The 24,281-nt window shown below is 42.4% G+C and overlaps 1 protein-coding gene across 2 annotated transcripts; it reads left to right on the top strand.

Annotated features, from left to right (window-relative positions):
- The first annotated feature begins 24 nt into the window (after window positions 1-24).
- Window positions 25-24,043, top strand: MMEL1 (membrane metalloendopeptidase like 1). Of its 2 annotated transcripts, XM_063176954.1 has the most exons (24): window positions 25-240; window positions 345-632; window positions 763-926; window positions 6,228-6,287; window positions 7,411-7,572; window positions 7,958-8,038; window positions 8,980-9,075; window positions 9,321-9,439; window positions 10,003-10,068; window positions 12,626-12,760; window positions 13,328-13,417; window positions 13,650-13,786; window positions 14,245-14,338; window positions 15,695-15,823; window positions 16,702-16,800; window positions 17,173-17,256; window positions 17,509-17,612; window positions 18,384-18,442; window positions 19,018-19,137; window positions 20,092-20,225; window positions 20,702-20,767; window positions 21,682-21,777; window positions 22,033-22,109; window positions 23,057-24,043. In XM_063176954.1, the coding sequence occupies exons 2-24, from the start codon at window positions 583-585 to the stop codon at window positions 23,154-23,156; spliced, it is 2,322 nt and encodes a 773-aa protein (XP_063033024.1). In that variant the 5' UTR covers window positions 25-240; window positions 345-582; the 3' UTR covers window positions 23,157-24,043. The 2 variants fall into 2 exon arrangements, with proteins under 2 accessions (XP_063033024.1, XP_063033025.1); XM_063176955.1 differs by lacking the exon at window positions 25-240 and having other exon boundaries at window positions 316-632.
- Window positions 24,044-24,281: the final 238 nt, after the last annotated feature.

The following is a 24,281-nucleotide window of genomic DNA, read 5'->3' as shown; positions in this document are numbered from 1 at the left end:
CCCAGCCCGGCTCCTCTGAGAGGTGACAGAGCCCTGCGAGGGTCCCAACCCGGATCCCTTGAATGGTGACAGCGGTGACAGAGTCCCAACCCGGATTCCCTGAGAGGTGACAGAGCCCTGCGAGGGTCCCGTCTCGGATCCCTTGAACGGTGACAGCGGTGACAGAATCTCAGCCTGGATTATTTGAATGGTGGCAGAGGTGACAGGACCCCAGCCCGGATTCCCTGAGTGGTGACAGAGGTGACAGAGCCCTGCGAGGGTCCCAACCCGGATACCCTGACTGGTTACAGAGGTGACAGAGTCCTGCAGGAGTCCCAGCCCGGATTCCCTGAGTGGTGGCAGAGGTGACAGAGCCCCAGCCCGGCTCCCCCTGCTGCTGGCGGAGCCCAGCGCCGCGCAGGGATTATTCCGATTATCCAGGGAGCGCTTTGGGAGCGGGCAGGGGAAGCGGCTCTTTGCCCCCCTCCTTCCCTGCCTGCCAGGAAGGAGCTGCCCAAGCTGGTCATGAGACTTCTCCACACTTCCCAAAGAGGCTCCTGAAGTTGTGGCGCTGCCCCCAGAGCAGACGCGCAGGCTCGGGAGATGGAGAATGAGCTTGGCAAATCTGTGGACAATCAAATGGACAAATACATGTAATAACTTGGAAGTTTTCTTGCTGTCTTTGCTCTTATCCTGCTTCCTTTTTATTTTTTTTTTTTTTTTTTTGCCTTCTCCCTATCCTGATGTAGCCGTGCTGTTAACCCTTTCCCCTCCCTGATTTAGCGTTACAATAATGGGGAAATCAGAAAGCCAAATGGATATTGTGGAAAAATCGACCAAATCTGGGAGGAAGCCCTGGAGCTTTGTGGCCATCGGGCTGGCTGTCCTGCTGCTCCTCATGACCTGCGCTGCCGTCGCCCTGGTGATCCTCTATGCCAGCACCAGAGGTAAGAACCCGGGAATAATCTGAATTATCTTCCCCTTCCCTCTGCAAACAGCAGAAAAAGTCCCTTTTTGTTGTTGTTGTTGTTTTCTTTTTTTTCTCCCTTTTTTTTTTTTTTTCTCAGAGCTAAATGAAAACAAAAACACAGGGAGACCATGAGGTCACCTCTGTGTGGGACTGAGCTCTCCCTGCCTTGTGCACAGAGATTATGTTGGCTTTCACTGAAATTTTGAGTTATGCTCTGCAAAATTCTATTATTTTATTTAATTCCGTGCAGTTTGTTGTTTTCAGAGCTGTTCTGACAAAGCTGATGTGCTGTTTTAGAGGGAAGGTGTGTGTGTCTGTGTGCAAGGACTGACATTTCCCCATTTTATCCAAGCACAAGCCAAGATTCATTATTGCCAGGGTTTTTAAAGCAACAGCTGCTTTGAAACACTTCTAAAAACAATCTCCCTGAAGGGGAAATTACTTATTACAATGTGAAAGCCTAAAAAAAAAAAAATAAAAAACCACTTGCTGCTGAGGAAAAGGAGACTTTTCAAATATTCCATCAGGCAGTTGGATCTCTAAGTGTGATTTGCTTCAGCGACTTGAATGCAAATATCTTGCCAGAAACCTGGCATTGAGGCACGTTAGTTTGAAGTGTTTTGCCTAAATATTTAAATATTTTAACTGCAGAGCACACTTGGTAAAACCAAAGTTTTCCCACTGGCACAGCAAGTGCAAAGCCCCACTTTGAAACCCTGTGAAGCATCAAATGCTGGGGAGCAGCTCTGCCTCGTGTTTGTCACTTCCATTAAAGCCTCTTGGGCTGGGAGCTTTGTTAAAACACTGGAGAGTGAAATTAAAGTGGGAGCAGCGAAACTGGAGCAAAACACAGCAGCAAAACATAGTCTCTGCCTCCCCTGCTGCAGGGAGCTGCATTTCCAGCACCTGTGAGTGAAACACTGCACAATGCTGAGCAATAATTCATGAAAAACCATTGTTATTGTTCACTTTTTTTTTGCTACCAGCGAAATCTGAGTGCTTGGTATTCATAAAGTTCATCAGAAAGTTGATTCTATTAGCTCAGGAGAGAAATTCCCCAGAGCCAGGTCCTGCAGGAGGAGTTTCTGTATCAAACACTGAGCTTGGCATTGGGTTTTGCTGCCTGCATGCAGAAAGGATTTGGGAAAATTTGCCCCACATCCTCTGCTGGCTCCAGACAATGCAGAATTCAGGTATTAATAATATTTACCCAAGTGTTGGTCTCATCCAAACCCAGAGGCGGGGTCTGTGCTCATTACATGTGTTTAAGGAAGGCTTATCTGTGAGAAAAACAGGTCTCAAACTTAAATATTTTCTCATATCTGCAATTAAACTTTCCCTGGAAGTGTTCCCCAGAGTGCAGGGCTGGTGTTCTGCCGCCCTGTGCTCCTCACACCCCACCAGATGTGTCCAGATGTGCCCTGGAGCCACTTTGTGCCTCTGTCCCCATCCCAGCCCACAGCTGGAGCAGCCACCAGTGTTAGGTGATTCCAGGTGGGAAAGCAAATTCCAGGTAGGAAGTTAAATTCCAGGTGGGAAATGGAATTCCAGGTGGGAAATGAGATTACAGGTGGGAAAGGAAATTCCAGGTGGGAAATGAGATTCCAGATGGGAGAGGAAATTCTGTGTGGGAAATGAAATTACATGTGGAAGATAAAGTTCCAGGTGGGAAAGGAAATTCCAGGTGGGAGATAAAATTCCAGGTGGGAAATGAGATTACAGGAGGCAAAGGAAATTCCAAGTGGGAAAGGAAAATTCAGGTGGGAAAGGAAATTCCAGGTGGAAAAGGAAATTCCAAGTGGGAAATGAGATTACAGGTGGGAGATAAAATTCCATATGGGAAAGGAAAATTCAGGTGGGAAATGAGTTTTCAGGTGGGAAATGAGTTTCCAGGTGGGAAATGAAATTCCAAGTTGGAAAGGAGATTCCAGGTGGGAAATGAGATTCCAGATGGGAAATAAAATTCTGTGTGGGAAATGAGATTACAGGTGGGAGATAAAATTCCAGGTGGGAAAGGGAAATTCCAAGTGGGAAGGGAAAATTCAGGTAGGAAATGAGATTCCAGGTGGGAAATGAGATTCCAGGTGGGAAATGAGCAGCAGGAGCTCCATCCTCACAGACCACTGCCCACATGCCCTGCCTGGGTCAAGAACTGAAGCAATGAGAGCTCTTCAGACTCTTCCTGCAGCAGAAATATCTATTTTTTATTTGTCTTGAAAAGTTTTGTCCCAGCGCCCCCCTTAGCTCTGTTTTTCTCAGCCCATTCCCAATGCTCAAATCCTTTTTCCCCATGGGAAAGGCACCTCTGGCTCAAAGCTGTGCCACAGAAATTCCACAGAACAACAGGAAAAAAACCACAAAAAAGGAAAAAATACCCAGTGTGGCTGAGCACCCTTCATGTGACACAACCACCAGTGTTATCCTGGGCATCTCCTGTTGCTAATTCCACTGAAATGTTAATTTTGCAATGTGCAGGGGGCACTGCATTGCTCACCAAGAGCAGATCCACATTTCTCCCTTCACCTTGATGCACCCTTGGTCACAGTGACACTACCCAGGCTTCCAAAAATCATTTTGTTTCGCTTGTAATTAGGAATTAAATTAGAAAATTAAAGCACTGCCTGTCCTGCTTTGCATTCACTTTTATTTTTTTTTTTCATTTCTGAAGGCATGTTTAGGCTTTGTGCTTCAGGGGGAATATTTTTCTGCCATCTTGCAGAAGAGCACTGTGGTGCATGAAATGGGCACAGCAATAATTCCTGGAGTTCTGTTAATGCTGACTGGGGTTTTTATTTCTATTCCCAGCCAACAAAAACACTCAGGCTCTCACAGCAGTGCAGTTACAGAGGTCTGGACACAATCTGGGGATTTTTCACATCCAAGGAACTTTTCAGACCCAAAAAACCACCCTCATCTGAGGGTATTTCTGCTGAAAACTTGGGCTGTTGTTCAAGAAAATTAATTCAGATAAATAGATAAATACCTGTGTTTCTACTGAAAACTTGGGCTATTGTTCTAGAAAATTAATTCATATAAATAAATAGAGAAATACCTGTGTGTCTATTGAAAACTTGGGCTGTTGTCCTAGAAAAGTAGTTCAGATAAATAAATAGAGAAATAACCTGTGTGTCTATTGAAAACTTGGGCTGTTGTTCTAGAAAAGTAATGCAGATAAATAAATAGAGGAATACCTGTGATAAACATATAAACGCCTAATGAAAAATAAAAATAAAAATAAAAATAAAAATAAAAATAAAAATAAAAATAAAAATAAAAATAAAAATAACTATAAATATAAATATACCTATAAATGTAACTATAAATATAGATATAAATATAGATATAAATATAAATATATAGGTTCCTGTGATAAATATATAAATACCTATTGAAAACTTGAGCTGTTGTTCTAGAAAAGTAATTTAGATAGAGAAATGCTTGTGTTTCTGCTGAAAACTTGGGCTGTTGTTATAGAAAATCAATTCAGATAAATAAATACCTGTGTTTCTGCTGAAAATTTGGGCAGTTGGTCTAGAAAATTAATTCAGATAAACAGAGAAATACCTGTGTTTCTATTGAAAATTTGGGCTGTTCTAGAAAATTAATTGAGATAAATATATAAATACCTGTGATAAAAATATATAAATACCTATTGAAAAATAAATGTATAAATATAAATTAAATAGAAATAAATATAAATATATAAATACCTGTGATAAACATATATTTATATTAATACCTATTGAAAACTTGGGCTGTTGTTCTAGAAGAGTAATTGAGATAAATAAATAACTGTGTGTCTACTGAAAACTTGGACTGTTGTTTCTAAAATAAAATTAAATAAATAAATAAATAAATAAATAAATGTATCAATAAATTAATTAATTTTATATATAGATATAGATAGATAGATATAGATTAATCTATAAATAAATTATCCATTTCAGTCCTGCCTGGTCCCTGGGAAACAATGAGAAATTGTCTCCGCAAAACTTAACAGATTCTACCACAAAATTCTTGGAGTTCAATGATTTCTTCCTCACGCTGCTCTTTGCTGTTGCTCCTTTCCTTTTTGCCCTTGAACTGCTCATTTCTTTCCCTCCAAGTATTTTATTTCCCCCTTTGGAGATTCAGTGGGCTTTTAGGTTTGGTTTTTGCAAAATTGTTTAATTATGGGAGGGTTTAACAAACTCCACAAATTTGGCTTGGCTTCATCCGGCACATAAAAATAACACCCAACAAATGCGGAAACAAACACCAAAAAAAAAAAAGAAAAAAAAGGGGGGGAAAAGGAAAAAAGAAAGGGAGAAAAAAAAGAAAAAAAAAAAAAAAAAAGAGAAAAAAAGAGAAAAATATATAACTATCTCTATGAAGCTTCCCATTGTTCCAGGCATTTTGCTCCTCCACTGTTTGGGTTTCCAGACTCAGAATTTGGGCAGGACAGCCCAAATTCAGGGCAGGACACAGAATACACAGAATTTTGCTCTTGCAGATGTGCTCCCACCCAGCACAGCCAGGCTCAGCTGAGCCCTGAACGTTCCCCAGAACAGTGGGGGCTTTTTATGTCATTTCCAGTGATGAACTTCAAAGCCCTCTTTTCTCCCCCACTGTTTTATTTCCCTCTGAATTGCTGTAATCTTGTTTGCTCTCATGTAAAGCACTTTTACTTGCAATGAAAGTGATTATTTGGTAACTCTTTTCTGCAAGCAAGGATCAAAAACAAAGCTTAAAAATGGCTGAATCTGCTGGAAAGGACCAAGATTTTGTTTTTCAGAGTGGAACCACATTGTTGCCTATATGATATAAGTAGTAAAGCATTTGATATAAGGGTAGCAAAGCAAGGCATCCAGTTTTTTAAATGGGAAATTAAAGCAGCAAAATCAATTTCCATCTCCCAGGCCAAGGAGATCCCCCAGATCCCTCAGCCTCAGTGGCTTTGAAGATGCTCAGAGCATTTTAATAATTATCTAAAAAAGGATCCCACGCTTTGAGCAGACTGTGGAGGCAGTTAGCAGGTAGAAAAGATGGTCTCATTCTCCTTCCAGGAGAGATAAAACTCACTGTCAAGGCTGTTGAAGTGCTGCTGCCAATAAATTTCCCTCAAAAATTCCCAGATTTCTTCACAGTTGTCATCTGATGTCTTTGACAAGCACCAACATTTCACTCTCCTGCTCTCAAAGCGCCGAGCTGTCAGCGGGATTGGGCTCTGGTGAGTGATTTTGGGAGGAATTCCCTTCCCAAACAAGTGATTCCATCTGCTTTCCTCCTCTCCCTGCAGGTTCCCACTATGGCACCAACTCGGGCAGCATCTGCACCACCCCTGGGTGTGTGACAGCAGGTAATGGGGTGTTGGGGATTCCTGCTGCACTGGGGAGGCTGTGAGGGCTGGCACTGAACCTGAAAAAAAGAGATAATTCAGAGTTTAAGGTGAAAAGGAGTGAGATTTCCCCTTGGGTAAGGAATATCATTCATGAGAGGCACAGGAAAATTGCCAGGGTGGCCAAGGCCATGGACTCACCGACACAATCTGTGTCTGTAAGCAGAATAAAACTCCCTTTAGACTGAATTTTCTCTCTCATGGGGCATTCACCTTTTTATTTGTGGTATCTGCACTCAAGAGAGGTGAGGGTAAAGCACAGATGTTCCCAACACCCCCATGGGAACACTGGATTTTTGGGCAGTGCCTAAACTGGAGCTCAGGGGAGCACTGGGCACTGTTCCCTGCAAGGCCTTGTGCTCTGGGACAGCTCTTCTGCCATCCAGATGTGCTATTCTACACCTGCCATTCACATCTGCAATTCTGCATGTGCCACTTTACATCTGCCATTCCACACCGGCCATTCCACATCTGCCATTACACATTTGTCATTCACATCTGTAATTCCACACCTGCCATTCCACGGATGAATTTCTACATCTCCATTCTACATCTGCAATTCTCCAGACCTGCCATTCTGCATCTGCAATTCCACATCTGCAATTCTCCACCTGCCATTCCACATCTGCCATTCTCCAACTGCCATTCCACATCTGCAATTCTCTTTCTGCCATTCCACATCTGCCATTCTGCATCTGCCATTCCACATCTGCAATTCTCCTGCCATTCCACATCTGCCATTCTGCATCTGCCATTCCACATCTGCAATTCTCCTTCTGCCATTCCACATCTGCAATTCCACATCTGCAATTCAGATCTTCCATTCCACACCTGCCATTCTCCACCTGCCATTCCACATCCGCAATTCTTCATCTGCAATTCCACATCTGCCATTCCACACCTGCCATTCCACACCTGCCATTCCACACCTGCCATTCAGATCCCTTTCTAAGCAGAAAACAGGATTTCTCAAGTCATAACATGCAGGGATTGAGTCTTGCCAAGCAGCTCCTTGAGTGTCCCCAGCAGTCCCAGGGGCACCTGGGCATTCTGTAGAATTCAGCTCTCCACTTTTGCTGCCCAGCTGCCAGAATCATCCAGAACATGGACCCCACAGCTGACCCATGCCAGGATTTCTACCAGTATGCCTGTGGGGGCTGGCTGAACAGGCACGTGATCCCAGAGACCAGCTCCAGATACAGCATCTTTGACATCCTGAGGGACGAGCTGGAGATCATCCTCAAAGGTAGGCATGGAGCTGCTCCATCCCCAGAAACCTGTGCTCATTTCAGAGCTTCCTCACTGCACACCAGACAGAGAATTAAATTTTCACAGAAGCGTTCATTGGGATTTTTTTTTCCCCTCTGGTGCTTTTATCTCTCCCATTTTGTGGGGACATCCTGTTCCCACTAAAAATTATCCAGAGGTGATTGGGTGCTGACTCCAAAAGGAGCAGGACAAGCTGTCTGCAGGGCCTTCACTTGGCACTTTATTCCACTAATAGCATGAAGAGCTCTCTGGTTTGACAGCAATTGCAGCCCACACTTCACAGCCCTGAGGCCTCAGGGATTTCTGCAAAATGATCAAAGGTCCCCAGGGCACAAATCTCACTGCAATGGTTCCTTCCCCAGGTGTGCTGGAGACTTCAGACCAAGGGGACAGAGAAGCATTTCAGAAAGCCAAAATCCTTTACAAGTCCTGCATGAATGAGAGTGAGTGTCTTGTTCCAGCAATTCCCCTGTTCAAAACCAGCTGTACAGAAAAACCAAAGCATTTTAAGCAAAATCCAGTCAATATCTGTCTAATCCACGTGGCCTTGCCTGGAAAATTCATCTTCAGATGGGTGAAAATGCCTTGTTTTTTCATTAAACCTCAAAATACCTATTTGGGATGTGGAAAGGGTGGATGTTGGTACCCAGCCCTGGCGTGGATGCAAAGCCTTTCCTTTAGAAGGCACAAACCTGGCCCAGCTCATCCTTCCCAAACCAACCCACTCCAAATCAGCCCTGGAAGTATTGCAGAAGTTATAATTATAATTATAATTATATATTATATTATATTATATTATATTATATTATATTATATTATATTATATTATATTATATTATATTATATTATATTATATTATATTATATTATATTATATTATATTATATTATATTATATTATCTTCTATCTTCTATCATACATTATATATTATATATTATATAGCATATATTATATATTATATATTATATAGCATATATTATATATTATATAGCATATAGCATATATTATATTATATAGCATATATTATATATTACATATTATATACTATATATTACATATATATTATATTCATATATCATATATAATATATCATATATCATACATTATATATTATATAGCATATATTATATTAATATATTACATTTATTTTATTTTATTTTATTTTATTTTATTTTATTTTATTTTATTTTATTTTATTTTTATGCAGAAGTATGTTCATTCCTTTTCTGAAGACTTATAAAGAATGGCTTCAGGATATCTCTTATTTTTTTGCTGTCTTATTTATGACACATTCAGTTGCAAATTCAAGCTGTTAGGCCGTTACCTATTTTTCCTAATTTTATTTTTGTATGAAAACAATGCAGAATTTGTCTTTGCTCCCTCAGGTCTCATAGAGCAAAGAGATTCCCTGCCCCTGCTGGAGGCCTTGAGGATGGTTGGAGATTGGCCAGTGGCTTCTGCAGACTGGAGTAGGACCAAAGGTAATGCTGGGCCTGGGAGGGCTCATCAGAATTATTTACTGAAGCAGGGAAGCCATTGTCACCAAAATAAATCCTTCCATTTTCAGTTCTCTTCCCAAACACAAGTCAGGCTATCACACATTTAACACTCATTGATCCATTTAAATAGATCTCCAAAATTTCAGCGCGTGAACTGCACAGCTTCAATCAGTCTGACACAGATTGACAAATTAACTCTGTTTTATTTTTTCCCTTTTATCTCCCAGAGCCAAGCTGGAGCATGGAGGAAACCCTTTCCATCATGAACTCCAGGTTTAACAAACGTGTCCTCATCGACATGTTCGTGTGGAATGATGACAGGGATTCCAGCAGACACATCATTTATGTAAGGAAAAAAAAAAGGACAGGGAATTTTTTATATGCCAGAAAATCCTAATGGATCATTATTTACACTGCAGAGAGATGAGTTTCTCATTGAACAATAGTGGTAAAATGTAGGTAATTTGTATAAAACTCTGTACCTTGAGAGTCAGTTCTGTCTCAAAGACATATTGGGAAATGTTTTATGGCAGCAGAATTTTTGTTTCAGCAAAAGAAATAAGGATCAATGGAGCTTTTGCTGATTTACAGCATTTAAGGGCTGTAAATTCTTGTGACTTAAAAAAAAATGAGGATGAAGTTTAAGATATAGCAGGAAACCATGGGTTTAAAACACATAAAGGGTATTTCAGAGTTTGTTGATGGATGGTTGTGCAAGAAGTTCAGCCTTAAAGTCAAGCAATGTAGAAAAGTTACTTAAATTTGTTCTTGGGTCTTCATGGTTAGTGAAAAATTTTGCTTTTTAACCCACACTAAGATCCACCCTGTTGTTACCTGGAAACTCAGAGATAAGAGCTGCACCCTCCAACTCCTGCTCACCACTAACCAGAGAAATGCATTTTCCTTCAGATTGACCAGCCAAGTTTGGGGATGCCATCCAGGGACTACTACTTTAATGGGGGCAACTATCAGAGAGTAAGTATCCCTTGTTTTGATTTACTCTGTGCACTAAAACAACTTTATTCCTTATCCCTGTTCCTTCAAAAACCCCAATACATGAATTTTCACACTATGCAACAACCACAACTAGGCTGTGACATCCATTGCTATGTTTTTTTCCTAATTAAACCAACATTTTGTAAAGTTTACAAAAAGACTGAACAACAGTATAAATACTAAGCCTGCTCAGAGCAACTCATGAAGAAGGTTATGAGAAAATAAAATTGTGTTTTGTAGCTTAGGCAGTCTCTCATTTTGAAGAAAAGCTTCACATTTTCAGTGCAGATTTGCTTGTATCTCCCTCTGAATCCCTGATGCTCGGCAAGCAGGAATCTGCTGCCACTTACCCTCCCCTTCCCCCAAAGTTACATGAAATTGTGAGAGATTATTTTCTAGCTGCTTTCCCCTGCCAATGCTCGGGGCAAAACCACTGATTCTGCAAAAACAGTTTCTGTAAATACACAGAAAGCTCTTGCAAACAGAGCCAGATAATTTGTCTGTTTCCAAGATGAAAATACTGCTTTAGTACATTTTATTTTCCTCAATTATGCCTTGCTAACAAAGAGCATTTGCAGCCCAACATCAAACCAATTTTCCTAACAAGAATGGAAGGGAATACAGAGGGACAACAATCAGCATTTGAGTCTCTTTTGTCTTGTGGCTGTAAAGGCAGATGAAAACATCAGTGGGAAGAGTTTTCTTCTCACTTCAGTGTCTTTGGCTACATTTTATAGAGAATTTAGCTAAAATATAGCCCTGTGAGGATAACAGGGGATTGTCCCCACACCTTCTGGGCACCATTAGGTGCTGCCAGGTTTTGGGACAAAACAATCTGGAAATGGAAAAGTGTGGAAAGCTGCTGAATCTCCCCTGCAAGTGTCACCTCCACGGCAGCACCCACAGCAGAAAAAAGGGATATTTATGCATTGGGGCATGAAGGTCAGACACAGATTGACTTGGAGGAGGTAGGAAATCAGGTAGAGTGCAGAGACAATCCTAAATTAGAGAAAGAAAACCAGTTCTGCTCAATACAGCTTTAATTTGAAGGCACAAAGCAGGGGGGCTGAGGCTGTGCTTTTAATCCTAATGACCAAGGAGGAGACACAACCCCTTTTTATTTGTATTTACCAGCTCGCTGCCCCCAGACAATGAGCCCAGCTCTGATGACCCAAACTCCCCCTGTGCTTAGTCCAGCATCTTTTGGCAAAACTCCTCCTGAGGCCTGGGGGAGTCTGGCCTGATTAAGGCTCAGCATTCAGCCTAAAACCACAAATCATCATCTGTAAGTGCCCAGACTCAATTTCACCACAGCCACTGTGTTTATCTGGCTTCTACAGAGGGAGAAAATATGTGAGGAGAAGAACAGGTAGCATGGAGTTTTCCTGCATCAGGGATCAGCACTCCCTCAGCAGCCAAATGTCTTTTCAAGGCCCTTTCTGAGGCATAAATCAGTCAGAGCCTCCCCATCAGGAATAAAGCAAAGGTGCCACTGGGAACTGTCTGGAACAGAGCTCTCCTTTCAGACACTAAAACCAGACCTGAGCAGATTTATGGTATTACTTTCAGAGAACTCAAACCTTCCCTGTTCACCCTGGAATTTTGGATCGCTGTTCCCATAGTGTAACTCAAAGCACAGAGCCTCCTCTTTGCCCAAGCAATAATTCTAACCCAGAGTGCCAGGCTTGCATGGCACAGAGAAGGAGAATTTTTGTTTTGAGGCTGGCAAGTGCCCTTTAAGGTATTCATGACAAAGAGAATGCTTTGCTGGATCAGAAATGTGAAGATGAACCACAGAAATAGTGAAGAGAGATGTGCTGGTGTTCACAGGGGTCTCAGGTTGAGGGAAGAGATGAGGATCTGACTTCATGTTTCAGAAGGCTGATTTATTATTTTATGGTATATATTACATTAAAACTATACTAAAAGAATAGAAGAAAAGGTTTCATCAGAAGGCTGGCTAAGAATAGAATAAGAATGATAACAAAGGTTTGTGGCTCGGCTCTGTGTCAGAGCCAGCTGACTGTGATTGGCCATTAAATACAAATATCCAACATGGGCCAATCACAGATGCACCTGTTGCATCCCACAGCAGCAGATAATCCATGTTTACATTTTGTTCCTGAGGCCTCTCAGCTTCTCAGGAGGAAAAATCCTAAAGAAAGGATTTTTCATAAAAGATGTCTGCGACAGAGAGATTGTTTACAAGGGCCTGGAGTGACAGGGCAAGGGGGAATGGGTTCAAACTGACAGAGGGTAGAGTTAGAGGGGAAATTGGGATGAATTTCCTCCCTGTGAGGGTGGGGAGGCCCTGGCACAGGGTGCCCAGAGAAGCTGTGGCTGCCCCTGGATCCCTGGAAGCGTCCAAGGCTGGGTTGGACAAAGCTTGGAGCCGCCTGGGATAGTGAAAAGTGTCCCTGCCATGGCAGGGGTGGCACTGGATGGGCTTTAACGTCCCTTCCAACCCCAACCATTCTGGGATTCTATGAAATGATGGACAGCAAACCTTTCCTGCCTGTTCTGTGTCCGAGTGCAGGTGAGGGAGGCTTACCTGGAGTTCATGATCACCATCGCCAAAATGATCCGCGAGGACAAGAACGTGTCCAGGGATGATTCCTTTGTCCAGGAGGAGATGGCAAAGGTCATGGAGCTTGAAACAGAGATTGCAAATGTGAGTAGAGAGCTCAGGAAATCCTCAGGAAGCTGTGTGGACAAGGGGTGAGGGGGAAGAGTCTCCTGCTGGTTTGTGCAGGAGTTTTCAATGCAGAAGAAAAGCCACAGACCAGAACAAGTGGGGGAAGAAGATTTTCTGTGCCATGAGCAGCCCAAAAATCAGAGCCCCTGTGTCTCTAATTCTGCCTGCTGTGCTGCTCCAGTCCCAGCCTTATTTCTATTTGGAGCTATTCTAAAGCAGGCTAATTCACCTTCTGCTAGCCATGCGTTGGGATAACACCAGGGCAGGCTCCCTTGCACCCTTAATAACCCACAGCACCCTAAAAATCCCCCAGAAATCCTTCCATTCTAAAGAGGACAGAAGAAACCACTTGGTTCAACATATCCCTGAAACATTATTGGTTCCTGTACTGAATTTTTGGAAGCAGCACTGGGCACAACCAAATTATTTTCCTTTTCCCCAAAACGAACTGGTTAATATGAATATTGTTAGAGTGTGTGTGTGTGTGCACCTGCATGTGATTTCAGCCATTGATTCCTGCAATAACCTTGTGAATGTCCTCAGGCCACCACCCCAGCAGAGGAAAGGCACGATGTGACCCTGTTGTACAACAAAATGACCTTAGCAGAGCTGCAGGAAAAGTTTGCATTCAATGTAAGTGTTTCATGAGCAGTCTCATCCTTCAGGGTGTCTTAATTACTTGCCAGTTGGAAATGGCTTTGTGAATTGGTCAGTGCTTCAACAAAGAGGTATAAAATCATTCCCATTCCTGATTTTACCCTCAGAATCTCTTTAAAAGCTGCATTCAAGGCCATAAGACTGTCAAAAGTTACTGAGGTATTTAATCATCCAACACTGGAATGTCTCTCTGTTAAATTCTGCCTAGGAATTTAACTGGACCTTCTTCATCCAACGTGTCATGTCTTCAGTGAGTGTTCAGGTGGACCCAGAGGAGGAGGTGGTTGTGTATGGGATGCCTTATCTGCAAGAGCTGAAAGCAATCATCTCCAAGTACTCAGCCAGGTAAAGAAACTGCAGGATAGGTGGGACAAAGGTCACAGAAGAATCACTGAAATGTCAATTATTGGACCCCCTTCGCTAGTTCTGAGCTTCTGAGGGAAAATGAGACTCCTGTAAAATACAGGAAATGCTTTTGGAGGTTTCAAATTCCAAATACTGCAGCACAAGGTGCCTCACTTGCTGCTTGCTTAGAAAAGGTTAAATGGGAAGGAAAAAACAATGACAGGCTTAGCTCTTGTTACATTCCAGAAGGAAGAAAAATAAGAAATGAATCCCAGAACAGACACGACAGCCCAATCCTCGGGCTGGATAACTGCAGTTAAATGAGATGCTGTGACACCCAGCACTGGCAGCAATGATTTCCTTCATTGTCTCCATCCAAAATTCAGACTCCCCTCTGTCTGCCTGCCCTAGGGCTGGTTTTTAGAGGGGGTTAAGCTCAGCTTTGCTTTCCCACACAGCACCATCCAGAACTACCTCATCTGGCGGCTGGTGATCGACCGCGTCAGCAGCTTGAGCCGGCGCTTCAAGGACGCTCGGGCCAGCTACAGGAAGGTATTTCCTCTCTTCACCAAGAGGAGAGCACCACTGCCCCTTCATCATCACCAAACCCAGCCTGCCCGGCACAAAAACCCAGCCAGGGCTTTGGAAAGAGATGAACTTCAGGCTCCCTCCCAGCCCAAACCATTCTAGACACTGAGATTACATTGTGGAATGCTCAAACACGCCCAATCGCAGCAGTGGGAAACTTTGGGTTAATTTTGGCAGTGGTTTGAAAGCTTTGGGTTAATTTAGGCAGTGCTTTGAAAGCTTTGGGTTCATTTGGGTGGGTTAATTTAGGCAGTGGTTTGGAATTTTTAGGTTAATTTAGGCGGTGCTTGGGTTAATTTAGGCAGTGGTTTGAAAGCTTTGGGTTAATTTAGGTGGTAGGTTTAAACCTTTGGGTAAATTTAGGCGGTGGTTTGAAAGATTTGGGTTAATTTAGCTGGTGGTTTGAAACCCTTGGGTTAATTTAGGCAGCAGTTTGAAAGTTTTGGGTTAATTTAGACGGTGCTTTGAAGTATTTGGGTTAATTTAGCTGGTGGTTTGAAACCCTTGGGTTAATTTAGGCAGTGGTTTGAAAGCTTTGGGTTAATTTGGGCAGTGTTTGAGTTATTTTAGGCAGTGGTTTGAAAGCTTTCGGTTAATTTAGGCAGTGTTTGGGTTAATTTAGGCAGTGGTTTGAAAGCTTTGGGTTAATTTAGGTGGCGGTTTGAAACCTTTAGGTTAATTAGGTGGTGGTTTGAAACCTTTGGGTTAATTGAGGCAGTGTTTGAGTTAATTTAGGCAGCGGTTTGAAAGCTTTGGGTTAATTTAGGCGGTGCTTTGAAACATTTGGGGTAATTTAGGCAGTGGTTTGAAACAACTGGGTTAATTTAGGTGGTGCTTTGAAAGCTTTGGGTTAAGTTAGGCAGTGGTTTGGAACCTTTGGGTTAATTTAGGTGGCACTTTGAAACCCTTGAATTAATTTAGGCAGCGGTTTGAAAGCTTTGAAAGCGTTGGCTTAATTTCGTCAGTGGTTTGAAAGCTTTAGCTTAATTTAGGCGGTGGCTTGGAACCTTTGGGTTAATTTAGGCAGTGTTTGGGTTAATTTAGGCGGTGGTTTGGAACCTTTGGGTTAATTTAGGCAGTGTTTGGGTTAATTTAGGCAGTGCTTTGGAACCTTTGGGTTAATTTAGGCAGTGTTTGGGTTAATTTAGGCTGTGGTTTGGAACCTTTGGGTTAATTTAGGCAGTGTTTGGGTTAATTTAGGCAGTGTTTGGGTTAATTTAGGCGGTGGTTTGGAACCTTTGGGTTAATTTAGGCAGTGTTTGGGTTAGTTTAGTCGGTGTTTGGAAGAGCTTTGGGTGGATGTGGGCTGTGTTGCTGCAGGCCCTGTACGGGACGACGCTAGAGGAGGCGCGCTGGCGGGAGTGCGTGAGCTACGTCAACAACAACCTGGAGAACGCGGTGGGAGCCATGTATGTCCGGGAGACTTTTGCTGGTGAGAGCAAGAGGATGGTATGTAGTTTACCCTTCATACTACTGTACATCCACTCTGCTGGCAGCTCCCTGGTCAGAGAGAGGGAGGAAGCCAAATGAGCTTTGCCATGAGTCGGCCTGGGAAGGTTTAGGGAGCTGGAGAGAAAGAATTCTGAACAGTCTGCACCTGGTGTTTTGTAATAAACTGTTTACAGCCCATAAGGTTGTTTGCAGATGGGTGTCTTCTTAATTAGCTAATGGTGTTTTGATTAAGGGACTAATCAGGTCCGCCTGTAGTGGACTAGAATATAAAAAGGAATGGGTTTTCTGTCGTTCATGACTCAACAGCAACACATCCACAATGCCCATTCCCTCTGGTGCCTGGGAGAGTTATCCACCAGTCAGGAAGGTGCAAGGACTCATTTGTGATGCTCTTTTATGTCACTGTTGTATTAAGAACAACATTTCACTCCAAAATTTTAGAAGGCATAAAGCAAAACTTTATTACCAAACTCCCCATATTTATAGGCAAGATTGTTCACTCAGAACCTGATTGGTTCTCAAACAATATTTCTCATGCCATTGGATAGTTAGGAACAACAATTCCCTGTACATTTCTCTCTATAAAGTCACGTACAACATTCCACATGTTCCTAAACACCAGGTGCACAGACCAAGATAAGAATTGTTTTAATTCTTTTCTCTGAGCTTCTCGCAGCTTTTCCCAGAACAATGCCAGGGAAAGTTATCTGTTTGACTCCCTGACAAAAACTGTCACATCCACACTTTGAGGTGCTCAGCACCATGGTTTAGAGCACAGAATTTGGAGACATGGCCTTCCAGCAGGAAGCTTTTCATCCCTCCCTAGCTGGGAATAGGGCATGGCAATGATGAGTGTCTCCCTGGCTCTCTTTCAGGTCCGAGATTTAATAGAGAAGATCCGCGAAGTGTTCGTGGAGACCTTGGATGAGTTACAGTGGATGGATGAGGCATCCAAGGAGAAAGCTCGTGAGAAGGTCAGACACAACAAAGAACTTCAGTTTTCCCTCATGAACATGAAATATTTGGAATTTTGTAGTATCACCATATCCAGTTTCTCCACAAACAAGAGGCAAAGAGGACATTATGATCCTGTTACATTCTCCTTTCCTTTCAGTCCTTTGTTAGCCCACATCAATAAAAATGCCAACTGGATGTGACGCAGATCCCCCAAAAAAAAACTTTTCCAACTTTTAATTGACCTCAGGACCATCAGCACCATTCCAAAGCCAAGAAAAAACCAAAACATTTCACTATTCTTTGTGTTCAAACTTTGGTAAAAACAACCCAACAACAGCACACCAACAAAAACCACAATTAAGAGGAAACATTCAACTCTTTTCTTCCAGGCAATGGCAATCAAAGAACAAATTGGCTACCCAGATTACATTTTGGAAGATCACAATGAGAAACTGGACCTGGAATATGCCAATGTAAGTGTTTTGTGCATATCTCACTAAATCCCTCAAAATAAACCCCTGCCTTTGCTTTCTTCCCACTGGAATATTTGTACCTGTGCAACTGCCCTTTCCAAGGACATTGAAATAAACACATTAATAAATAATTGGTGCAAAGAACCAACTATTCAGTGAAACCATGCAACCAAAACGTCCTTTAGAGGACACTCAGTGGGACGAGGAGTTCCTCTTCCTGCTCAGCTGACCAATGGATCCCTGTTTGTGCAGTTAAACTTCAGTGAGCACAGCTACTTTGAAAACATCCTGGAAAACCTGCGAGCTGGAGCCCAGAAGAGCCTGAAAAAGCTGAGAGAGAGAGTTGACCAAGACATGTGAGTTTCCAGACAGAGCCACAGACACAACCTAAATTCTGGGTTCATGGTGGGGGTGTTCAGCTCATGCTGTGGGTACCTGGGAATGCCTGGGGCTGAGATAATCAAGGAGTTAAACAATTCTAAGATGAAGTGAAAAATGCTTTTCCCTTTGAATGTTGTTTGTTTGGGATGAAAGCTGCCTATAAAGAAGCCACCAGCAATTTCCTAGTATCGGGAATTCTTCACAGCTGTGATCAGTGCACCCTTTTCCCTACATGAATTCTTGCCTTACATAATCTCTTTATAAGGGATTTTTCCTTCTTGTTACAAGGTTCTTCCCTCTCCTAACAAGGAAATTATATTTCTTTATATATCCACCCATCTGAGAATATATATATATTACATATATATAGATATATAGTACAAATATGTGTATGTATATATGTATACATATATATATACACACACATATATACATATATATAGAGATATATAAAGATATAGATATAGATATAGAGATAGATATAGATAGATACAGATATAAATAGATTAGATATAGGTATATATATAGATAGATATAGATTATATATATATTAGATATAGATACAGATATCAATATAGATATAGATATAGATTATATAGATTATAGAAATAAATAATCCCTGAAAGGATTATATCCTTACAATTCTTTCCTATATACCTTGCACTTCTTAACCAGAATTAAATTTCAAAAAATATCTGGGGGAAAAAAACCCATCATGACTGACTATATGCAACATTTATTTTCAGATGGATAATTGGAGCTGCAGTGGTCAATGCATTCTATTCCCCCAACAGGAACCAGATAGGTAGGTTTAAACACTTTTAACCAGCTGGTTTTTTCCACAAAACAGTTCAGGTTTGCATCCAGAGGCAAACCTGCCTGTGCCCATCCAGGAATTGTGGGCAAGGCTGCCTGGCTGTTCAGCTTAAGCACTTTATTGATGAATATTAAACTCCTCAGTTTTATCCTCTGTCACTGAGCAGCCTTGGGTTTGAAAGCCAAGTGCCAGCACCCAGAGAATGCCCCCAGTGTGTCCTGGGCTGCTCCTGCTGCTGAGTTTTCAGCCCATGGGGCAGCTCTGCATTTGCCCTGTGCAACGACACTGCTAAGAGCCACCCAGTCTGCAGAAATTAGGCTGAGCTTAATGTAAATGCTGCTTGGGTCTCAAACAGGGAGATACTGCAGCTGCAGATGTGCTAAATTAAACCTTTATTAGCTTGTCATTTTCCATTTAGCAAGAGAGAAACGATTTCGCATGAGGCATGAGCTTGTTTCTAATCATTTTATATTTTCTGTTCCTTCCTGACCCTTACACCAAGCAAACAATCTGCAAAATTAAGCCATTTTACAGCGTTTCCCTCCTTCTCCCTGTCTTTGCAGTTTTTCCTGCTGGGATTCTCCAGCCCCCCTTCTTCAGCAAGCACCAGCCCCAGGCCCTGAATTTTGGAGGGATTGGGATGGTTATTGGGCACGAGATCACGCATGGCTTCGATGACAACGGTGAGGAGATGACTGAAAAAATGGTTTTATTTCAGCTAAAACTCGTGGCAGGAATGGCAGGGATTAAAGTGCACTGGGATTGAAATCCCTGCACAGCCACATCCAGCTCAGCAGCAATAGGAGCACACTGGGAGCACTCCATGGAAGGTTTTGCAGGGAGTGTTTCCTGAACAAAGCACTGGAATTAATCAGATGTTTTAAAAAAATTGAGGAAATTACAATTCTCAGGGAAAAAAAAAAGTTATTTTTACAGCATCATCACATCAGGAACACAAAGCAAGCAGATCCATGGGCTCCTGAATACAGTGAAATCTGTGAACAACATTTTTGGGATAGAACAAATGTCAGCAGAGTCTTGAAATCCCAGGAGACTTTGTTTTTTGACCCAAATGCTTGAAATAAATTGGCTTTTTTAAGTTTCTCAAACGTCATGTAAAAGAATTTGGGGGAAAAGCTCACTTCTGACTCTACAGGTCAGGAGTTTCTTCCACGTGGTTTTTTTGTGCTCAATAAGTTTGTGCAGATGAGAGAAACTGCCTCAGAAACTGAGTTCCAGAGCAAAGAAAAGCCTTTTTCTAGCCAGAAAACCAAGAACACAAACTCCAGAACATCAATTCCAGCTTTTAATTCTCTATAAAGCTCAGTTCTGACATGTGGCCACACAGAACCAGTACCTCAGAGCTGAGGGAAGGTTTTGTTACACCATATCTGCAAAATCCACTTGGAAATAAAACCAGGCCTTGGAGCTATACCTGGGCTGCAGACTGAACAGGAAATCAGGGAATTAAAGGGCCCACAATTCCACTCCTTTGTGACAAAGAGAATAAACTGTGCCCAGAATATTTAAATTCAAGGAGGAAAGAGGGAGTGCAGCTCCAACATCCCGGCTGCTACACTGCAAGAGTTTTAAAATCCTGCTCAAAACTTTCCTTTTGTCCCTGGGTTTTCCTTCAGGAAGGAATTTTGACAAGGATGGGAACATGCTGGACTGGTGGAGCAATTTCTCAGCGCTGCATTTCAAGGAGCAGTCCCTGTGCATGGTGCACCAGTATGGGAATTACACCTGGGAGCTGGCAGGGGGACAGAACGTGAGTGACAATAACAGCCACAGCTCTGGCTATGCACAAATATTGAATTTAACAGGGGATAAGCATAAACCCCAGCTACTATAGGACTGGGATGAAATGGGGACTCTGGCGTGGCCCAGAAAGCCCAGGGTCTGTGTGCAGTGGTGTTCTGTCTATATTATATTATATTAGTGTTATATATTATATTATATTATATTATATTATATTATATTATATTATATTATATTATATTATATTATATTATATTATATTATATTATATTAATTATATTAGTGTCATATTTGTGTCATATTCGTGTCATATTTGTGTGTGTCCTGTTCCAACCTACAGCTCTTACCCTGTGATTTCTCTAATTTCATTCTCTCCTTTCTTGTCCCAGCACAAAGTCACAGCTTCTCTCTGTTCCAGGCATGTCAGGCTGTTGTATAACTGGCCTGTCGTTCTTTTTTATTTTATTTTAATTATTATTTTTACAGGTCAGTGGCATAAGCACATTAGGAGAAAATATTGCAGATAACGGAGGAGTACGACAGGCTTATAAGGTAATCCCCACCTTTAAAACCTTAACTTTACCTGTTTTGTGACCTATTCTATGCTAAAATTTGACAATTAACAGGTTTTTAGCATATTCCAAAAGCTAAAACCTCAGCTGCACACCTGGAAGCTCATGAGCCCATGGCTTGCTGCCATTCTTGCACCCAAAGCAGCCCAAAGGTGGAGCTCAGGGAATGTCCTTCCCTACAAAGAACCCTAATAGATATCACAGTAAAACCTTTTATCTGTGGTGTTTTGAGTGTGGTGTTTATAGAACACCCAGAATTTTCAGAAATTTCAATTCCAGCCCTAAGGGACACCATTCCAATTAATTACTTCATTAGGATTGTTCTAAAAGCCATGACAGATGTGGAGGGGATGTGCCTGCACACGGAATCCGTGGATGTTCTGTGGTGCTGGATCTCTTTTTACCCTCATTCTCCCTTCTGTTTCATGCTTTGGGATTGTCTCAGCACCTGAGAGGCTGCAGAAACCAGAGTGTTGGGAATTAACCAGCATGAGGGCACATTAACTTGTCTCCATCATGTCAATATACCTAAAAAAAGCAAATTGGCCAATTAATGTGCAACAATAACAGGTAATGGATTTAACATTGAGCAAGGTTGTTATCTGCTATTTAATGAGCAGTTACCTGAAGAGAGAAAATCATCACTATAGAGAAGCAGAGAGATTTAACACTTTATTTACAGATACAAATTCCTGTAGAAAGAGACCATGAAGTCAACAGTGCTTATGCTGACAGCTTTTTCATAAAATTCTCTGCACTGTTTGTATTAGAGACAGAAAATGTATACAAATACAGAAGGGAAGCATGCTGGTTAATGCATATGGTGAATAAAATCCCTCCTCCCATTCAAAATCCTCCTGCTGCTGCTCTGAGTTGCTCTGTGATCATTTCCAGGCCTATTTGAAGTGGCTGGAACAGGAAGGGAAGGAGCCAAAGCTGCCTGGACTGAACATGTCCCACAAACAGCTTTTCTTCCTCAACTTTGCCCAGGTGAGAACACACAGGGCTGTGCCTCAGGCCCTTGGAGCAAACCCCTGGAGGAAATCAAGGGCAGATAGGTCTGTCCCAGAGCACCAGACCTTGATAAAACAAAAGCTAATTAATAAATAATTACATCTATTCTACCTCTCTATAAAACATACCCCAGTGTTGTCACAGCAAACTGGGATGGTTCTAAGGAAAGCTGAGAGGTTCCCGACATGAATTCCCAATACTGACCCACTAATGATGAATCTCCCTGTGCAGGTTTGGTGTGGTTCCTACAGACCAGAATATGCCAGCCAGTCCATAAAGACAGATGTGCACAGCCCTCTGAAGTACAGGTGCGTTTTTATTCATTGTCCATATTACCTGCATTTCCTAAAGCATCCCATATTCTGAACTGCAATCAAGTTCTGAGGTGTGGGTGGGATGGATGGAGATGAGAGATTTTTGAATCCAGGGCTTGGAATTTGGGGTTTATTGCAAAGGACCTGGGTGCAGGGCCCTGCTGGGAGATGCCAGGCACAGCTCAGAGCAGGCCCAAAAAGGGGAGAGAGAGGTAAAGAGAGTGGGAAAGAGAGAATGAGAGAGTAAAAGAGAGGATCAGAGGGTGAGGTTCCCATTACAATACAATAAATCTTCTTCTGGTCTTGGAATTTGGGGTTTATTGCAAAGGGCCTGGGTGCAGGGCCCTGCTGGGAGATGCCAGCCACAGCTCAGAGCAGGCTCAAAAAGAGAGAGAGGTAAAGAGCAAGAAGGCAAGAGTGTGGTAAAGAGGATGAGAGAGTGAAGAAGATTAAAAGAGAGAGAAGTTCTCATTACAATACCATGAATCTTCTTCTCTGTTGAATATTCTAGTTCTCACTAACCAATCTAGTACAAGATACAAATCCTATAGCATTTGCATACAGCCTATAAGAATCAGTACATTACCATACTGTGTTACATTTTAAAACCTAAAAACTCCTCTTTGGGCCCCTTCTGCCAAGCTGTAGGGTCTGCTCTGAGCCTTGGGCCTGCCTGCAAGCAGAGGGTGTTGTTTGATCAAAAGGGGATTACCTTCAGCTGACCACACCATTGTTTTCCAGTTGTTCAGTAACTAAAGGATCTCAAAGCTTGCTTTCATTTCAATCTCACTTATAGTTTCCATATTCTCAAAATCTTTTGCCAGGCAATCCTATTTACATGGCTTTCCTTCTTCATCTTCCCCAACATGAGGCCCCAAACCACTTTCTATCCCCCAGAGCAGCATTTTCCATGTGAATGAGAGTCCCTTCTCTTTGTTTAGGGTGATGGGCTCCCTGCAGAACTTTGAGGCCTTCTCAGAGGTGTTCCACTGCGAGAGGGGCTCGGCCATGCACCCCGCGGGGACGTGCCGCGTGTGGTAACCCGCCATGGCACTCTGGTGCCACCACAACCAGCTGCTGGCAGGGATGTGCCCGGCGTCCCGCTCAGCCCCAGGGGCAGCAGCAGGGGCAGCTGCTGCAGGGAGAGCCAGGGAAGAAGCCCTCAGCTGTCCCAGAGCCGCTGGGAACCTCACAGGGATGACGGGGATGGAGCCCGGGGCTGGCAAAGCCGCGCTGCGTCCCCGGGCTCAAGGACTGTTTCCAAGGACATCCTGACTGTTACTGAGACTCTGCTTCAGGGTTACAAGGACTCGTTCTCACACAAGGACACGAAACCAACAAGCAGCCACGAATCTATTTTTCAGGAAGGAATAATAGTTTTAATACGCCAAGCCCCGCTTTCTGGGGGCTCAGCAATGCTGTCTGAGACTGTTCCACTGCTCCGTTTCCAGTGTTCTGCTTCTGGTTCTGGTGCATTTTTCCCCCAGAGCAGGTTAGGGCTGGTGTAAACTCTCATGCTGTCTGTGCCCCTGCACTTTGATCACTGCTTTGTGGTTCATGGATTGCTATTTGTGGTGACAGTGAGCTCTGTGTCAAGATGCCTGTCGCACTCTCCTCCTGCACTTGAGTTCCTCTGCTCCAAAGAACCCCCTTCAAGTGAGGCATCACTACACTTATCACATTGTAGGAGTACAAATTCTGTCTTTCTGGTTAAATTACAGGGTCCCACCCTTCAGAGATATATTTAAAATTATGCTTATTCTTGTAGAAAGTGTATAAAATACCTTTTGCCAAATAGCAGACATGTATCCATGGAAACAATTAAGCTGGTTTTAATCCTGTGCCTTTTTATTTTGCCATAGGCTATTTTTCAGTATTTACACTTGAAAATGTAACATGTATTAATTTTTAATAAAATTTAAAAGGAAAAAAAATCATGGTGGTGAATTCAGCAAGGATTTCCCTATGGAGAATATGGGGGGCTTTCCTTGGTAAGCATCCTGCTATAATGAGAATATCTTAAACTTCCAGCACTTAATAGTGAGTTTTCAATATTATTCCAGCAAATGCTTTTCTTTTTAGCATAGGAATCATTTGACAGCAAGGGTGTAACTGCCTGTGTGACTGGAGATGGGCTATTAAAGGTTCTGGCACATGCAACTGTTA

Source organism: Melospiza melodia, chromosome 26, assembly GCF_035770615.1.
Source record: "Melospiza melodia melodia isolate bMelMel2 chromosome 26, bMelMel2.pri, whole genome shotgun sequence".
Classification (NCBI taxonomy): domain Eukaryota; kingdom Metazoa; phylum Chordata; class Aves; order Passeriformes; family Passerellidae; genus Melospiza; species Melospiza melodia.
This window is presented reverse-complemented; position numbering and strand designations above follow the sequence as displayed.

Excerpts from the sequence above, each read along its gene's own strand:
- MMEL1 (XM_063176954.1), top strand. The coding sequence starts at position 583 with ATGGAGAATGAGCTTGGCAAATCTGTGGACAATCAAATGGACAAATAC. Across the intron at positions 6,288-7,410 it reads CCCTGGGTGTGTGACAGCAG|CTGCCAGAATCATCCAGAAC; the intron begins GTAATGGGGTGT and ends TTTGCTGCCCAG. Across the intron at positions 20,226-20,701 it reads AGCTGGCAGGGGGACAGAAC|GTCAGTGGCATAAGCACATT; the intron begins GTGAGTGACAAT and ends TTATTTTTACAG.